The following is an 18,320-nucleotide window of genomic DNA, read 5'->3' as shown; positions in this document are numbered from 1 at the left end:
TTTTATAACAAACAAACCCACACACTCCTACAACTGCACACTGCTGTGTTCTTCTCACCGGGTGGTAGTGTTGTCCAGTGCTGAAGACCACGCTGCAGGCAGGGATTTGTTGTTGTGAGGAACAGGTAGGGGGAAGGTGCTGGCCGCTACACAAAGGCGCTGCAAGACCATGTGGAGGGACTGGTGTCACTGTGTAGGAGACTGGTACACTGGCTTGCTGCAACTAGAGAGAAAACACACCACAGTTAATATGTAGACTCATACATACATGTGCCCTGGCCGTCTCGCATAAATGATCTGCAAGCTAACCTGTTCATGTAAGTCCATGACCATGGCTCCTTGTTGCTGTTGCGTCGCATGATGCTGTTGCTGATGGTTATGGTGATGGTGGTGGTGGTGAGCAGCCGGGTGCAGCAGTCGTGACGACAAGGTGGGTGGGTGGAAAGCTCGGGGCTCCTCCAAACCTGCCCCCCCACCTCCAGCTGTGGGAGGCTGGCCATAGGCGCTGGGTGTGTGTGTTGGGTATGTCTGGTGTGTGGAAGGATGGGGGTTGCGATGGTAGTTTTCATCCTGGAGCTCTGATGGCGACAGGCGAGGTGCGGGGCCTTGTGTGGAGGGGTGGTGATGGGGAGGCACGTGACGAGCAGGTCTGGAGAGACGTCCGCGCTGACGCCTTGCTGGTGGGCTAGAGGTGGGAAGAGAGAGAAGGTTTTACATTTGGGACTCTCAGTTAGAATTCTCACAGTGGAACTAAGTTGTAAAGATCACCATACCTGCGTCTGTTTCGGGCAGGAGTGAGGCATCTCTCCTGGTGGTAGTGTGTGTGGGGGTGAGGTTGTCTCCGACTTGGGGGTGCTGACTCCCAGGGCCGGATGGGGGGAGATGGGGTGGATGGTGGGGGAGCGGATGAGGTTAGCTGTTCCAAGACAGACTGACTGGACAGCCTCTGGCGCTTTGGACTGGGGCTTTCCTCACTCTGCAGAGGGAGGGGTGGAAAACGGAGGAGGAAAAAGAGGAAAGAAAAGGAGAGAGGGAGAGTGGATGGGTATTGTGGTTAGTGACCCATAGCACTCGGATCAAATCAATTTCACCATGCTTTACAGTCCCTCTGGCTTACAATCCATACCACTGCATAGACACCAAGTTCCTTTGTGACTCATGGCATTTCCTGTATGATCCAGTGCGTCTGTGTGTATGTGTATGTGTGTGTCTGCTTATTTGCATTTGTGCTTGTGTGTGTGAAAGAGAGCATATTAAACCACCAGCACTCTACAGCCCTGAGGGTTCAAAGTCACTTCCTCTTGGAGTGAGGAAATGCAAACGCAAGACAAGCACTTACAGGCCCATGTGCGAGTCATACATACACACCCTTAACAGGATATCTTCACAAATATTCTCTCTCTCGGAGACAAAAAAAAAGGCCACACACAAGAACAGTGACATAGCTGAAGATGTAGTCATCAAGGTTTAGACTGACTAAGAAGTTATCATATACTCAACTCATCTGTGACTCACTTCACTTACAGTCAAACAGTGACTCTCACACTTTGGCACTTGGTGAGGCAAGAACACACACGTTCATGTGTCAGTTCTTAGTCATTCGCGGACCTTAGCTGTGCTCTGAAGAACACGCTGGTTCTTTAAGAGACACCACACACAAACAAATACACACACATACACTCACTTCCTCACAGTTACAATCTCATCACTTTTTTTCCTCTACTTACTTGATCCCTGCTTCTACCTCCCCTCTTCGTGGGAGAGACACGTTGTTAAAGTGTGATAAAAATGACTCAGCGGCTGTGACTTTTAACACACACGCGCACATGCACACACGTACGGACACATACACAGCTCAGCAACCTTGAGAGCAGTGTGATACCTAACAGGAAACAGCTGGAGAGCAGGCTGCAGAAACACACACAGTTATGGAAACGCCTGCAGACATGCGCAAATTCACATTCACACATGGGCAGCTGCCACTGTTTGAGGTCTACAGCCTATAAAGAAGAATACCTTCTGAAGCTCTTTGAAGCAGATTCTACTGTTGCTACAAACCTGAACAAAATGTATTTTGACTGTAGGAACAAATGCCCTGTACATTCACAGCTCCATCGCTCACTAGCACTGGGCGTGACCTGAGCTGGACAAGCTTATGGGAAAGACAAAAAGTCATAATGACTTCATTTAGTCTTGACCAGAGTGGACTACAAGACAGGAGGGGGCAGAAAAGGAAGGGGCAATGGAAGGAAAGAGAAGCAGAGATAGAATGAGTGTATGAGACAGGGAGAGATGAAAGAGAGGTGAAGCTTGGTGGAGCCTCAGGGCACACCAGACCCTAAATGACAGAACAAATTTAGGTCGTAGCCAGGGTTATACACAATGATTTTGAGTGTGTGTGTCTGTGTGTGCCTGTGTTTTTTATAAGCCGCGTAAATTACCATACCTGAGCATTTATGTCCAAGATGAGTGGTGCATCTGCAACCCCTTCAAAACTGTATTACATCTTCAGGCATCCTTACCTGCCCTTTCCATCATCCAAAGTGCATTTTTGTTCTCTTGTTCTCTCTGGAAGTAATGGTATAATTTCTTTGACAGCCAGTTTTTGAATTGTGCATTGGCAAAGGGGTTGGAAATGACCCAAAAATGTTCAAATAACAGACAAAGATATCCATTTTTTACTTTTCTTATTCATACTATATGTGCTTAAACACATTTCGAGATCATTCCCACAAGTCGCAGTCTTTACTTGCTTGGTCTTGACACACTTTCAATTACTTTTAGAAAGTGAATTTTATTCAAAATATGAAAACTTTTAACATTCAAACAAGGGTACTTAATACCCATCTAAAAAATGCAGACATGCTATGAATCTGAACACACTGACCCTAACTTTCAAACATAAAAATCCTGTCTCTTTCACAGTCAAAAAGAAAGCCTTGCAGTTAAAATTTGAGTCCTTCGTAGCTCAGAATTTTATATCGGCAATGTTTGAGGTAGTACTTAGGTAGTACCGAGAGGTGAAGGTCAGGACTCTCTACAAGATAAACATACTTTGTCGAAGTCTGTAATGTTCCAACGCAATTTGACCTTCTATTTCAGAAAACATGTCCATAGAAAGACACATTTAACAGTTCTACATATTCCTTTAGGTACATCGGACAAAAAAGTAATATCAGCAAGAAACACTAGATCTGTAACACACGTGTCACTTGGTTAAAAAGGTAAGAAACTGAACTTTTTTATGGTTTATTTTATCAAAAATGATATGGAAGGCACACTCTATGCCCATTTCTACACAGGATGGAGGCCACCAGCAATTCAACCCCACCCCCAAACCTCTCTGTTCCTCTGAATAACAACCCCCTCCCTTCCGACCTGACACCCCAAAACGTCTCTACCAGCCTAGCCTCAACACCCTAGGGACATCTCCTGTGCCCATTTTCATATCTAAGCCAGCCTTCTCCATCCCGAGCCTGACACATTCCCTCCTCTAACACTCCTCACACACTCCCAATGCTCCTCAACATCCTCCTCCCATCCCCCCCTTTCCTTCCATCAGATAAGCTGAACCCCTCTACAGTCCCCTCTCCCTCTAGCTCCCTCCCCTCCTTTTCCTCTGTCTGTCTGTCTATCTATCTGTCCTGCCCGAGACCCCGCCCTGAAATCTGAGGTGACAAGACAAGAAGTTCTAAGACAGGACACACACACACACACACACACACACACACACACACACACACACACACACACACACTGTCTTAACACATGCAGACTATTGTCCATTAGTATGAAAGTTTGATGGGCCTGTCTCCCCACGTTAGTGGGAGGGGAGCTGTTTCAGACAAAGGAGTGTGTGTGTGTGTGTGTGTGTGTGTGTGTGTGTGTGTGTGTGTGTGTGTGTGTGTGTGTGTGTGTGTGTGTGTGTGTGTGCGTGTGTGTGTCCTCAAGCAATATGCCTTAACATGGCCTTATGTTCTAATAGAGTGCTTGTAATGCACATATACACTCATGTCTGGTCCACACGTTTCCACTAAAGCCAGAAAAATTAAAAAAAAAAAGACATGCTGACTTTCAAAGACTCGAAAACAGACAGGCAGGCAGGCAGGCAGACAGACACGCGCGCACACACACACACACACACACACACACACACACACACACACACACACACACACACACACACACACACACACACACACACACACACACACACACACACACACACACACACACACACACACACACACACACACACACACACACACACACACACAGTGGCTTCCCAGCACGGCCCAGAAACATTGTGAACTGCTCTGTGGCTGATATTACAGCACATTCTGCAGTGCTCACATTGTTGGGACCAAACACACATACACACCCTCCATTCCTTTCACTGTGTCCACATTCAGCATGTGCACACACCAAGCTGGACAGATATCCTGAAGCACGAGTACAGACACACCCATCCACATTCTATTTCACCATGTCCACATTTGGGATATGCACGCATCCACTCATGCATGTGCATGCACACGCACGCACACATACATACATACATACAAACATGTGTAGATCTCACTGGGTACAGGGCAGAACACACACACACACACACACACAAACACACACACAAACACACACACACACACACACACACACACACACACACACACACACACACACACACACACACACACACACACACACACACACACACACACACACACACACACACACACACACACACACACACACACACACACACACACACACAGAGTAACTGTGGCCGGCAGCTGTTGTGGCTTCGCTGTCACTGCTGAGAACCAAAATAAAGAGAGCCTCACAGAGTGCATGTAAACACACACACGCCTAAAAAATACAACAGAGCGTAGGTCTCTCTTTTCCAGCATTCATGTGCTATTAATGGTGCATGAATGTGCACACTGAGCAAATATGGTCATTTGCTTTTACAGATTCATTAATATTTGCAGACATACTTCCACTAACACTCAAACACTTCTCCCTCCCCCACTTATTTTCTTTCCATCAACAAGATTTCAAAGCCCATTTTGTTTCCTCTGCCACTGTTCCTCCCTTCCTCCCCTCCTCCCTCACTCCTTCCCCTCCTTTCCCTTCTCTTGCTCCAACCAAGTCCCACAGCTGGAGGTGAAATCATTAGCAATACCCCCTCCCTGTTTTTGGCCTACCCTCCCTTCCGTCTATCCCTCCTAGCTTTCTGCAACACCTTCCTCAGCATCCTGCCTCCCCTCTCCTCCACTGTTTTTTGCTTCATCTGCTTGCTTTTTATACAGGCCATCCTATTGACGTAGTAGACTTTTATACTCTGGTGGGTTTTAAATCATGCTTATATGAACTACATGAGTATATTTTTACAATACTCCCACCACTGACATGGTCGGATTGCTGAAATTATCAGTAATACCATGCCGAAAATATACATGTTGCTAATTTTCCCCATATGGATTTAAGTTAATAGTTTCCAATAAAGACTTAGCACACCCATTGGAAAAGGAAAAACATTAGTGTTGAAATTGTAGATATGAGGGGTAGATGGATGTATCATCCAGTACTTAGCTGATAAAACAAAAAGTTTCCAAAACTGGATAAAGAAAGACAAACAAAAACCTGGAGCGATGTGACCATAATATGCTATGTTTAAACAACAAACAAGCACACTTTGCATGTCTCCATCTTTGGGGGGCACACGCGCTAAAGGTTTATGCTGCTGAAGGCTCTCTAAACTTGTATAATGTATATCATGTATACAGTGAAATGTAAAGCAGAGTTGCAACAGAGTTGCTGTGTTGGACTTTCTCAAGGAGGTACAACTGTTAAAAGTTTAAACACAACAAACATGATAAACAGTGTGAGAATGTGATGTAGTGGACAACATCAAGTGTTTCTCCAAGCTAAAGCTTCAACCAAAATAGCCCAAGTTCCATCATTGAAAAGGACGCAGAAAGAAGATGTTATTTTTAAGTATTTCATTTAGTTATCTCAGGCCTTGCATGTGTTTCATGGGTTTATTTCAGAATAAAAGAATGTGAATACATTTCATTTAAACAAACAAATGTGTCACTTTGACTTAAAGTTTTCAAAGAAAAATATATTTTAAATGGCAAAACAGGAGAAAATAATCTGTGGATCAGATCGTATCTGCACGTCTTTCTGACTGGATTTTCCACATCACAATAAGTCAATATTGTACATTACTAGAGTTCATTACCACAGCAGCGCAATCAAATAAATCCAGTCATCCAGTGTAGTTTACTGACTACAACATTCACACCTCCTGTTCTCTGAAACAAGAGCAAGAGACTCAAGCACACGCACACACACGCACACACACACACACACACACACACACACACACACACACACACACACACACACACACACACACACACACACACACACACACACACACACACACACACACACACACACACACACACACACACACACACACACACACACACACACACACACACACACACACACACACACACACAATCCCTGTATTAGTTGTGTTGGTATGAACATAAGTATGTAAAAGGGTACATAGCTTACCTTATCACTCTCCTCTCCATACGCAAGGTCTGGGTGGCAGTGGTAGGATCCACCAGAGGCCCCTACACAGAGACGGTAAGAGCAGATTACAAGGTCACACAGTGAGACAACCTAAATCTGTCAAGCTCAGTGCTTATTACATACACATTCATATAAAGTGTTGCCTAGGGACTGTACATGTTCTTTATTTTGTAGCTGTAACACATCTGATGGCCATGAAAGAATTCATTAAAAAAAATTTGTAGTGAAAAATACATCAAAACATAATAGAAAGTGATTAGTTACAGTGTATCTCTGATTCGAGCAGAGCAACAGCTCATTTTCCTAAATAATACATTGAGGCATTTGAAACTGTCACTTCTCCAAATGATACTAAAAATGTCAATTTTCATAGAGGCCTATTCTCCACCAGATATGACATTTCATGTGAAGTCAACAGTGTAATAACGCGTATGTGTTTTTTCCAAAATATGATTCCATTTGAGCCACCAATCAATGTGTTTCTGACACACAGACCTCCACAACGCAGCATACAAAACATACTGGCAATACCTTTTCATGAAACTGATAGCATCATCATATCCAGGCATTGTGGGGAGACCCCTGTTAATCTAGGTACAGTACATTTAATCTTGTTGTTTATTGTTCTTGTACAATTTACATTTAATACACAACAGCAAAAAACAACAAAAACATGTTTGTGAGAAGTGTCATGTTTGTGCTGACCGTGCGTGCAGCACAAAGTGACTGAAACCCATATGGTATGCTCTTGTCTCAGATCAGAGGCAGTAGATGTAAGCATGTGTGTGCGCACATGCACACGCACACAGACAAAATAAACACAGTAATCCTGGATTAGAGAAGCTTTCTGATGACACCGCTGCTTGCATCACAGCTAAGACTTTTACTCTTTTGTTTTTCAACAATCCTTTCATCTTTTTATTGTCTTTTCTATTTATTCTGGCTTTTGTTTTGCCCTTTGTTCATGGACACGTCTTTGGCTGGGGACGTCCTCACCACAGATGGTAGCAGTGGTATACACACCAAGGGTAAGCACTCCCAAGGGCACTCCAGAAGAGGCTACCTTTACGATAGACAGGAAAAAAGCTAAAGTAGAAGGGCATAGATGCAAAATGAGCCTTTTAAAAGAGCATTTTTCACCTCTCGGCTGTCTGTTTGTGGGATTTTTTCCTGCTCACAACCTCCCTCTTTGAAGAAAATCTGTGATTGACAACAAAGAAGAGAGGGGAGAGAGAAAGAGAGAAGAGGCAGACAGAGTAAGGTTTTCACAACTGAATTCCTCAATCCTTAAAAAAATATTTCCTCTCATACTCCAATCCCCAGAGCAGGCAAAATAAATGGATTGAAAAAGGTTGAGGTAAGTAAAGCTTACATTAGTGGAGTGAAAACCGACTAAAAGGCTATTTCCACCGAGATGATTTGGGACGGAGTACTGTTCAAGCGTTCATGGGACTCGCCGGCTGCATAGCTCTCTTCTGTACAACACTCATTCACCGATCACAATAGGCAAAAATCCAGCTCCCTCCCTGAATATGGTCTCACTTGCACATTGTCAGAGTGTGGTAAATTGAGTCAGAGACGAGTCATTCAGCTGGAGTCACTCTATAGAGCACAATACAGAAGCTACAGAACAGGTTTAAAATGTTTCGATGACATCATGTCCACTGTTGGACTAACAGACTGCACTCAGCTCAGTACACACAATTTAGTTTCCACACTTATGGCCTCCAGGAAAGTTGAATATGAGGACTGCAGCATGAATTTCAATGCATGTGTGGACCCAGTCATTTCGTCTTCTACATGTTGGAAGTTTTCAAAAATGCTAATATGGGCGATTTAATAAATAATATAAACTTAAATATGTTAATGTGAAAGATTTTCTCATATAGGACTCATTTCACAGTCAGAGATTCTGCACAACACAAGGTCTTCTTGTTTGTGATATATACAGTACATGAGTCACTGCTCGACTGCTGAGCCTGACTCAATGGTGAGATTTGCCTGCATTCATGATTTGTGTGCTTGTATGGTCTTAGTCCAACGGTAAAGAGATAAAAGTCAAAGCCGGACTTTGAGACAACAGCACAGCTGAAGAAGCAGAACAGACACAGTGGATCACATCAGTGAGACTTGAAGACAAAAAACAGTGAGCTGTCTGCATGAACACTTTGCAACTAGTAGCACAGTACAGACAGTACAGTAAATTCTAACATATATATGGGACCTGGAAAAGAATCCATCCATTCAATTGTGAAAATTAATATTTCATTGTGGAAGAAAAAAGCAGCAACACTGCAGCAGATGCACTGAATGACGAACAGGAGTCACAAAACCAGTTTCTGTTGTCCACTAATTAACATTTTGGGGGTTTTTTCCCAGCCAGGATAATCTGTTAATGTCCGACAAATTTAAATCGCTTCTGTCATAAAGTCAGCTGCAAATAATTCCTGAGTTAGATGTGAAAATATTCCGGCTCTACACGCTGTTTTCACTGCTTCTCTGATGTCCGCCCTCTCACTTGTTCCTCTCCGGATTCGTTGAATTAAGAATTTATTTCAACAGATCCAGAGTTAGCGATGGTTGCTGGAACAGTGAAAAGGCGAACCAAGAAGGTTTTGGGGGGATTTATTTTGTCTTTGTCGCGTTTGAATACGGCGTGTTTTACGATGATAAAATTACTGTTTCTGTGGATGGAGCCTGGTGGCTTTGGCAAGATGTAACGGCTGATTCTGGTTAATCAAAATACATCTTACTATAACAAAAAGGTCTGTATCTGTTGGGATGTTTTCCATACTGTTGTCAGACACTTAGATAAACAATCTGATTGAAAATGTAATGTAGGTCAAACTGATATGAGTGAATAATTCAACCATGCGGTATAGGACATTATTAGTTTATTCTGTAATGTGTAGGTGTGTAGATCTTTTAAAAGTCATGTTTATGTTAAATAATATACACGTAGTATGTCCCGATTACTGGTTTTCCCTCTTGGAAACATAATGCATAAAAACAGATATTCAACTGGTTCGAACCTATGTGTTTTTTGTTTGTTTGTTTTTCTGTTTAAGAAGGAATAATCAGATTTTGGCCAATTTCGACAGCCGTACCACCCACACATTAAGGAGACTTGTGCACACACGGCTGACGCTGTACAAGGAAGTGGCTGGGTGGAGGAGAGAATTCATGGTTTGAATTCAATGAAACATTAATAATTGTAAAATTGGAGCAATGAGATTTAATGAAGGAAAACTGCACTTTTACTTAAAGGCGGAATGAGGACAATTTGTAAACACAGCATTCAGAGTTGCCCTCTCCTCCACGGCTCAACAGCTCCTCTTTGATGAGTGCTTACAATCTGACACTTGGTCGCTACGTTTTTATACAGTCCCACCATCACACCGTGTGCGCTGTTAATGGCTGGGGGCTACACAGCCACTGCCTAAAGGCTGGTGCCCAGAAATGTCCTGAAAACAGCAAAATAAGGAAATACAGGCAGAAGGCCGGTTTCTCTGCAGATATAGACACTGCCACACCTCTAGCGCGTCAGCGATGAGTAGGATTATTTGTATGAGTCTGCACTGATGAGTATGAGACTACATTTTTTTGGAAAATCCTTCTCATTCTCCCTATAAAGAAAAGAACATCCAAAATGAACATGGGCATGTATTACCTGAAACCATCATAAGCTTTACAAATATGTTCTTCATGGACAGGTGTCATTTACAGAAACTATTTGAAGATTTTTAAACCGTTATCTTGTACTACCTGTAATTTGAGAAAGAAATTTTCACTTCTGGTGAAATGAATAGGATTTGCAAAGTGCAATTTTAACACTTTCCTAAGCATGATGGAATACAAAATGAGCTCAGAAGGGATGTGCATGCTTTAACCACTACAGGTAGGTAGAGTTGGGATGAGAGGAAGGTAAAGTTGTCATCAAGATATAAAAAAACATTCTGTTTTGTTTCAATACATGGCACCATACTTTGAGCACTGCGAGAGTAATTAAGGTCAACATGATGGAGATAACTATGAACTTAATTCCATAATTTCATCTTATTTTCTGCTGTGATAAGCAGATAACATGAAATATCTTGACAGTCCTAAAAATACACAAGGACTACTTTACAAGCCGAGCAAAAACAGCACACCACAATCCACTGTCTCAACTCTGAGAGTTTAATCTTGTGCTGAAGTGTCAAATTTACAGCACACAGATTGACCGATTTAATTCTGTGCTGCCCAATCAGCATTTCCTGCTGTTTGAGTGTTAATGTAAAAAAGTGGAGCATGATAATTATACAAATATAAGAAAAAGTAATCTACAGTCAGTTAGCTGAATTAACAATGTGGAGAAGTTCATATTTTCACACCCAACCACACCCTTGATGGCTGCACAAAATTACCATCTACTTCAGGGGTTTGTTTTGGCAAGAAATGGATGTCCATGACCCCTGTTTTTCCATCTAAGGCACACCACAAGCCTGGAGGAGAAAAGAGGATGTATTGGAAAGAGGATAAAAGACGAGGCCAGAGCATAGTGATGGGAGGTGAGAATGAAGAGGGAGCGTGAAGGAGCAAAACGACCAGGGAAGAGCATGTGTGGGACAAGACGAAGGCAAAGTGGTGGTACAGAAGAAGAGGACAAGGTTAGAAATGCACATGAACGAGTGAGAGCACTGAGGAGGAAAGGGAGATGGGAGATGAGGAAAAAACACAGGGAAGACGACTGGAGGAGGAGAGAGCAGTAGAGGGTGAGAGGGCAGTCAGAAAGGGGGAGAGAGAGAGTGAGAGCAGGGTGGGGGTTGTGGCTTCCCCTCTTGACTGCTATTGATTTTCTGTAAGCCTCAGAGTGCATCAGCTATTTCTATCCATTTCCTCCACCTCTCTCTTTCTCATCCCCCCGCCACAGTCAGCTCAGACACCCTCCTCACACATCCTCCTCCTCCTCACTCTCTCCATCACTTCATCACCATCCCTCCCTGCCACCGATCTATTTCCCTATCTGCCAGCCTGTCTCTCTCCCATATATTCCTGCTGCTTTATCTCACAGCATCCACATTTCCTTGCTTTCCCTATCGCATCATCTCAGTCCATGATCTCCATCACCCTCTCTCTTGCAGTCTTTCTCTATTAAACTAGTCTTCCTTTCTGGTGTCAAACTGGAAAAACACAGGAGAAAGCGGGTGAATAGAAAGGGTGGTTGGATAGATAAGATGATAGATAAGTGACAGGCTTGCTTAAAAACTCAACAGCACAGAAACCTTGTTTCCTGAACTTGTACCAATTTACATAACATGTAGAGGAAGTAAAGACAATTTCAGCCCAACATATGTGTAATAGGAACGCAGGCACACATATATACGCACCTCTCACATCACCCCGCCTCCTGAACACATGTCACAGCACACTTCACACTCTCGCGCAAAGCAGAGTCGAGTAACAAGCTGGCATACAGGCTGAAAATAGGCAAGCATGTAACGCCTGCCTAGCCATTACCTGCCTAACACTGCCTCGTACAGGCCGTGCGGCAAGTGTGTGTGTGTGTGTGTGTGTGTGTGTGTGTGTGTGTGTATGCACATATAGAAATGGGAACGATTCTACCTCTCTCCCACTGCACTGTCCTCCTCCATCTATTTATTGTTCTTTCCTTCCTCATTACCTTTCTCATTATCCTCCTTTCTGTTCTGTTACTGCTACAGTCTTTGAGGTTGCGCGTCCATCCTGCACTTGTTCTCAAGTCAGAAAACTGCTTCTGCATTCCACAGAACATATGCAGGTTTTTGCTCTCAACATACTTGATCATGAAGTTCTTCTGTGTACAGGCAGCAGCATTGCTTCGGGCAAAAGGAGAATGCACTGGAATCAAACGAAACCTGTTTTCAACCCGAATATACAAGTATATAAATTTGATAAATAAGAAAATAAATGCTGGGCGATTGTGTCCTTCTTTGACTAACCAATCACAGCTGGCTTGATGCACACAACACTGCAATTGCACATGATGTACATCTCTCTTGCTTTCACTTCTGTCAACTTCTTAGAGCAGTAAAGTTTCTACAGTGACATCATTCTGTATGTATGCGTGTTTCTGACAGTCCTGTTCCTGCTCCCAGCCCACCCACAGGCACCAACGAAACAAAGCGTGTGCGCGCGCGCACACACACACACACACACACACACACACACACACACACACACACACACACACACACACACACACACACACACACACACACACACACACACACACACACACACACACACACACACACACACACACACACACAGAGTCAGCAGAGGTGCATGAACATACACAGAGCCAACCACTCCTTCACACTCCTTACTATTTCTCACACTCCTCCTTTCCTCACAATCGCCCTCTCCTCCTTATCCCACAATGAAAGACAGAAACCAGCTCAGAGGGAGTGTTAGGGCAAAGAAAGTAATGGACAGAAAGGCAGAAACAGATGACAGTCTTAATTCTCCTCTTCCATCATAAATACTGATGCAATCACCACTAACTGAGCTATCAACTCATTGACAAAACATTCTGAGGAGCTAAATGGAAATGGCTTGCAAGAAATGTACTCATTCTGTGTCTTTGGGGTAACAACTGCACAATTTGTAGGCCCAGGATACGCGCCTGCACATCAGAAATGGAGAATATTTCAAATGAAATACACATATTTATTCTGAATTTGAATTCATTCTTTTCTTTGGTATTCTTCAGCTCAAGCAACCACAGTTACTGCACTACATGGCTGCATGATGATAATAATAAAAAGGTAGGTGTCACTTTATTTAGATGAAGGAAATACGACAGTGACAACACGCAAACAGACACATGTGATTACTAAGGCTCTTGCACAGCATACACAACCAACCTATGTGGACTGTCTGAAAAGGCTTGTGCAATCAGGAAATTTAAAAACAAGAAAAGAGAGATGCCCCACTAAACAATGGCACACCAAAGCACTGACATTTGTTGACAAACTTGATTTCTTGGGTGAAATTAACACTTATCTACATAGCAGGCGATGATAACACAGTGCACGCTCCACACATAATATGTTACAGCTGATTTGAAATGCAAAAAGCTTCATAAACTGAGAGGTGTCAGTCTGCTGGTCTAAACAGACCACCAATGAGTGCCTAAATAAGCACCCTCATTCTATTTATTCAAAAATAAAGTCAAACATAAATGAGGACAACTCAACTCAAAATATCATATAAAACAAAATCTAACCTTTGAGAATCAATTGCTCATGGTGGCACCTTTGCACAACACAAAACAGTATCACAGTAGAAACTTATTCATAGAAATATTTTGCTGAAGCCTCTCAAAGAATTCCTGCAGCATGTTCTACCTCTCTGCTGCCCGACTGTATTGCCACTGTCAACAATTGTTGTTTTGCCAAAACACAACAAACAAAGCTTGTTTTCTTACAATTGTAAGACTACAAAACAACCACAATGAACGTATTTACTACTTCAGTCAACATCAACACAGGCTTGCAGTGGGGTGCTGTCCATGTGTACGGCACCAACTTACTTTGCATAACAGTTACAACAGAGGCAGGAAGCGGACAACAAGAGATGGAAATAAGGAAGAACACAGACGGTATGTTGAAATGACAAGCAAAAAGCTGAAGGTGGTAAGAAACTGTTGGTACACAGAAGCAACTAGAGCTTCAAACACAAGTGAAAGACCAAGAAAGGGTAGAGCAGTTGGTATATGTGGCTCATCTTCAAACTGGACTTAAAATTGATTCAAGGAGTTACCAGCAGATACCTACAGTGTAGGTTTTGACATAACCATATGAAGATAACATGTAGTTTCCAGTCCAGTCGGTGAGAGTTAGCTACAAAATAACACAAATTCAGCTGCCTGAAGACATACTCCTTCTGAACTACATCCAGTGGACTTTGGAACCCCAGATTTGCACCCATGACACCACCAAGCCACATCCACTGGACATTCCCAGTTATATCAACAGGGACAGGAGGCTAACCTGCAAACAGCTGGAGCAAACAACCTCTCCCTCCCTCCCATCCTCCCTCTTCTCCTTAAATCACTCAACATGCATTCATGCCTTCCTCACACATACCTTTAACTACACTCACTAACTTACTGCCTCTGGTCTGGGCCTCAGCCTTCACTCCCACCCTCTACCATGCCTCAAACTGTATCCACGCCTCCTCCCTGGCACACTTAACTGCTGTCTGAAGCATGCTTCCTCACAATAATACTCATGACATCCGCCACAGTCCGCCCTATTCCATGAAACTTGTTCACATCCTCCTTTTACCATTTGTCCTACGCTTTGTTATTTTAACACCCTGTTCTTCAGCTCTTTTCCAGTTCAGTGTTAACATCCTCAATGGTCCTCATCTTCTATTGTCTCAGTACTGACCGTACTTAAGGCTTTTTAGTGAACTTTGGCATGCTCTCCCACTCCCTCCTATACATTTAATTTTCCCTTGGATTTCAAGCTAATTTGAAGTCATCATCCTCTATCCCCAGGATCTTGTCTGGCGGACCAAAGTCACCACTTTGTTGTTTATTTGGAGTGATGGAGTAACAGGGAAGCCCTGCTACTTGGTCAAACCAAGTGGAAGAGTTTCTCTCCAAAGGGGGGGGGGGGGGGTGCTGTGCGACAAGACAAAGAAGAGGGAAAAAACAGAGTGCATGTTTCCACTACTGTTGCAGACAGAAGGATGTGAGAATAGGATAGGAGTGGAGTGGTGGGGTAAAGGTAGAGTAGCTGGAGCGTCTGCCCCTCAGCTGCTTTGGGCAGTCCATTAAAACGATGCCTCCATTAAACAAATGTGGAGGAGGAGGCCAGGGAAAATGGACTGGAGGGGTACAAAAAGGGTTGACTGATCTAAAGGGGAGGGAGAAATGAATGTGACTTACTGAGGACAGGCTGTGACAGAGATTTAGAATAGACGACAAGAAGGAGAAAGAGAGGGAGGGATTGAAGAGTACAGGATATCATTAGCTTTCATGCCAAACGCAGGTGACTAGCATGGGAAGAATGGACTAAGTATATCTCCCTTCTCTCTCACTCTCTCCCAACAAACAGGACCCATTCTGGGAATGGAAAGAGGGTCTAATAAAAGGTGTGTAGTGTTGGGAAAGGTCCAGCTAGCCAGCTGCTTCACTTGTTTATGAGAATTTTCAAGTATAAATTATCCCTAAGGCTTCCTCGGGCTAAGTTAACAATGTAAATAACCCTCGAGAATAAAACAAACGTGCTTATTTTTGTCATTTCAAAATGAAGCAACCATTCTACTTTTGAAGCTCTTCACAGCTACTAAATGAAGTTTTTTTCATTCTTGCACTTTTGCTGCACCCAGATTATTATTTCTGCTACTTACACAGAGTACAAATACAAATGTGTACACACGTACACACACCTGTATTCTTTCTGTTCTTTTGTGTGCTATGCATTTCAGGTCTAATTGAAATTAATCCAGATAATAACTGAGAGTCTACAGAGTTTCTAGACAGTGCCTCCCCCTTCAGATCGAAATCCATTTGGATGGAAATACAATACAGTCATTCTATCCATTGATTTGTGCTATCCTACATGTCATAGCCAAGCTACTATGGCAGACTGTGGGTTGTAGGTCACAGCAAACTGAATAACAAGTTTACCTTTTGTGGCGATGCATTGTGACTTGGCACCTGTATTTTTAGTCATTTTCTAATACTCTGACTGAGTTCCTTGTCTCTCTTTTTATCACAAACATACAAACAGAGCTTGACTCCATCTAACCCAGCAAGACCATACAAAGCTGGACACACACATTACTGGACAACCTACAGGCTGTGAGTCCAGAGGAGGTCTTTGTTTGAAATTTACCACTTAGAAAATATTCCCCAAAGCACCACAGGAGACATTTACTGACCAAGCATTTTCCTAACCTGATAAGCCTGTTAGTGTTCTGAAAGAAAAGCTTTGCCATGCCTTGCTGAATGTGAAACTCTAGCTGTGCTGTTTCCATGTTGTGTGGTTCGCTGCACTGGATTTGCTGTGTGAGAGTGCCCCCACATGTATTCTACACCCAGCACACCATGGACACTCTCACGAAGTTTTGCTTTGCAGTGAAGCACAAATATCAAAGCATGGCTTACGCTGATAGCTACCCCCCACCAACTGAAACAGCATATGCCCTTACTCTTAGTCTGTTATTATAGAGGCCATGGTCAGCACAAACATCACATTTTGTCATGTACATACATCAAGTACTATGATTTTATTATGTGAGTGTGAAAACAACCTGCCTAATTTCTGTCTTATTTCTTGTTAACAATTTCACAGTTGTAGGCCACAAAACCCCTCACTTATTTAGCCATCATGTGTACCCCATGTACTTGCGAGAGTCTTTTTAAAAGAATAGATCATACTTATTTCAGACAAAGATCAGTCTGTATACACTGTGAGGCTTGTAACCTAGCTACATCAATATTTGTGTAGTTGACTAAAAGTGGATATGCCACAGTGTCTTAAGAAACACGGTCTGGGTAACTAACTATGCACAGCAGTTCAATGAGCTTGAGGCGAACCCAGTCCACACCACAGACTGCTGTTGTTCATTTACCTACTGTATGTGCTAACTGTGCAGCACATCCACACTGCAGCTCTGTGGCCAGCACATAAAACACCCCGTCTAATTAGAACACAAGAAATGTGTTAACAGACAATTTTGTTATGCCTACCCCAGGAACACACCCTCCTTCTCTCAATTTTACTGTCAAAACCTCCCCGATGTATTAAGCACATCGACTTCTATCACTTCAACTTGCTTGCAACGTGCTTAAATGAAGTCCAATAAACGTGTGATTCCTCTCATTCTCTTGGTCGAGGGTACACTACCGCACACAGAGAGTAGAAATGACAACTGGGGGCATTTACCTGCCGCCGGGATGCGGTGCGCTCCGGGAACCGAAGAAAGTCTCTGAATGCCGGGAGAGGCGTTACTTCCCGGGGCTCGCAGCTGGTTCTCCGAGTGGTTGCTGTGAGCTCCAAGTGGTGCGCAACCGGCACCGTGCTGCTGCTGTGGATGTAGCTGCTGTTGCTGATGGTGGTGGTGGTGATGGTTAGATCCCATGACTCCGCTGCTGGTAATTCCGTTGCCATTCCCACCACCATACTGCTGGTAATATCCAGACCGAGAACGCGATCGAGTCCTTGGGGGCTCCATGGCCATTTGGTGGGGGTGGAATAGAAAAGAGGAAGACGCGGCTGGGGACTGCGGCGGAGAGCCGTTGATGGATCCGGGCTGTACAAAGCCCCTAGCGCCGCTCTGGTTGTAACTATAGCCCCCGAGTCCTCTGGCCCCCTCCGCGCCCCCGTACTCTGTTCGCTCCGCCGACTCCGCCGCCCCCGCCTCGTCGAATAAATCAGCCCCTTTGGGGACAGGCTCCGGGGTGGAGGGCAGTCGGGGGCAAACTCTTGGCTCCTGAGTCGTTGGCTGTCCAGCGGCTGCGATTGGCATTTCCTTTCGGGGGATTTCCTCTGTTTCTTTTTTTCTGCGTTTTTTCTCTCGTTTCCTCTCACAGAAGAAGCTTTTAGCCACTGTTTAAAAATACAAAGTTGGAGAGTGGTAAACAGTTAAACTGAGATGTGGGGCACTCTGTTAGACTGTTTACACAAACACTTAATGTTCAGCGCCAATGCTTATTTTGACAAACATGT

The 18,320-nt window shown here is 43.7% G+C and overlaps 1 protein-coding gene across 2 annotated transcripts in view; it reads right to left on the bottom strand.

Annotated features, from left to right (window-relative positions):
- Window positions 1-18,320, bottom strand: part of rnf38 (ring finger protein 38) — a 119,828-nt gene that overhangs the window by 100,546 nt on the left and 962 nt on the right. For both annotated transcript variants that reach the window (XR_011602632.1, XM_070973816.1), the window contains exons 2-6: window positions 17,538-18,200; window positions 6,592-6,653; window positions 774-976; window positions 310-685; window positions 59-223 (exon numbers count right to left, since the gene is read on the bottom strand). Coding sequence is in view for 1 of the 2 variants with exons in the window: in XM_070973816.1 (XP_070829917.1) it covers window positions 59-223; window positions 310-685; window positions 774-976; window positions 6,592-6,653; window positions 17,538-18,120 (1,389 nt within the window). In the remaining variant the exon portion in view is untranslated. The remainder of the gene's footprint in view (window positions 1-58; window positions 224-309; window positions 686-773; window positions 977-6,591; window positions 6,654-17,537; window positions 18,201-18,320) is intronic.

Source organism: Chaetodon trifascialis, chromosome 2 (assembly GCF_039877785.1).
Source record: "Chaetodon trifascialis isolate fChaTrf1 chromosome 2, fChaTrf1.hap1, whole genome shotgun sequence".
NCBI lineage: Eukaryota > Metazoa > Chordata > Actinopteri > Chaetodontiformes > Chaetodontidae > Chaetodon > Chaetodon trifascialis.
This window is presented reverse-complemented; position numbering and strand designations above follow the sequence as displayed.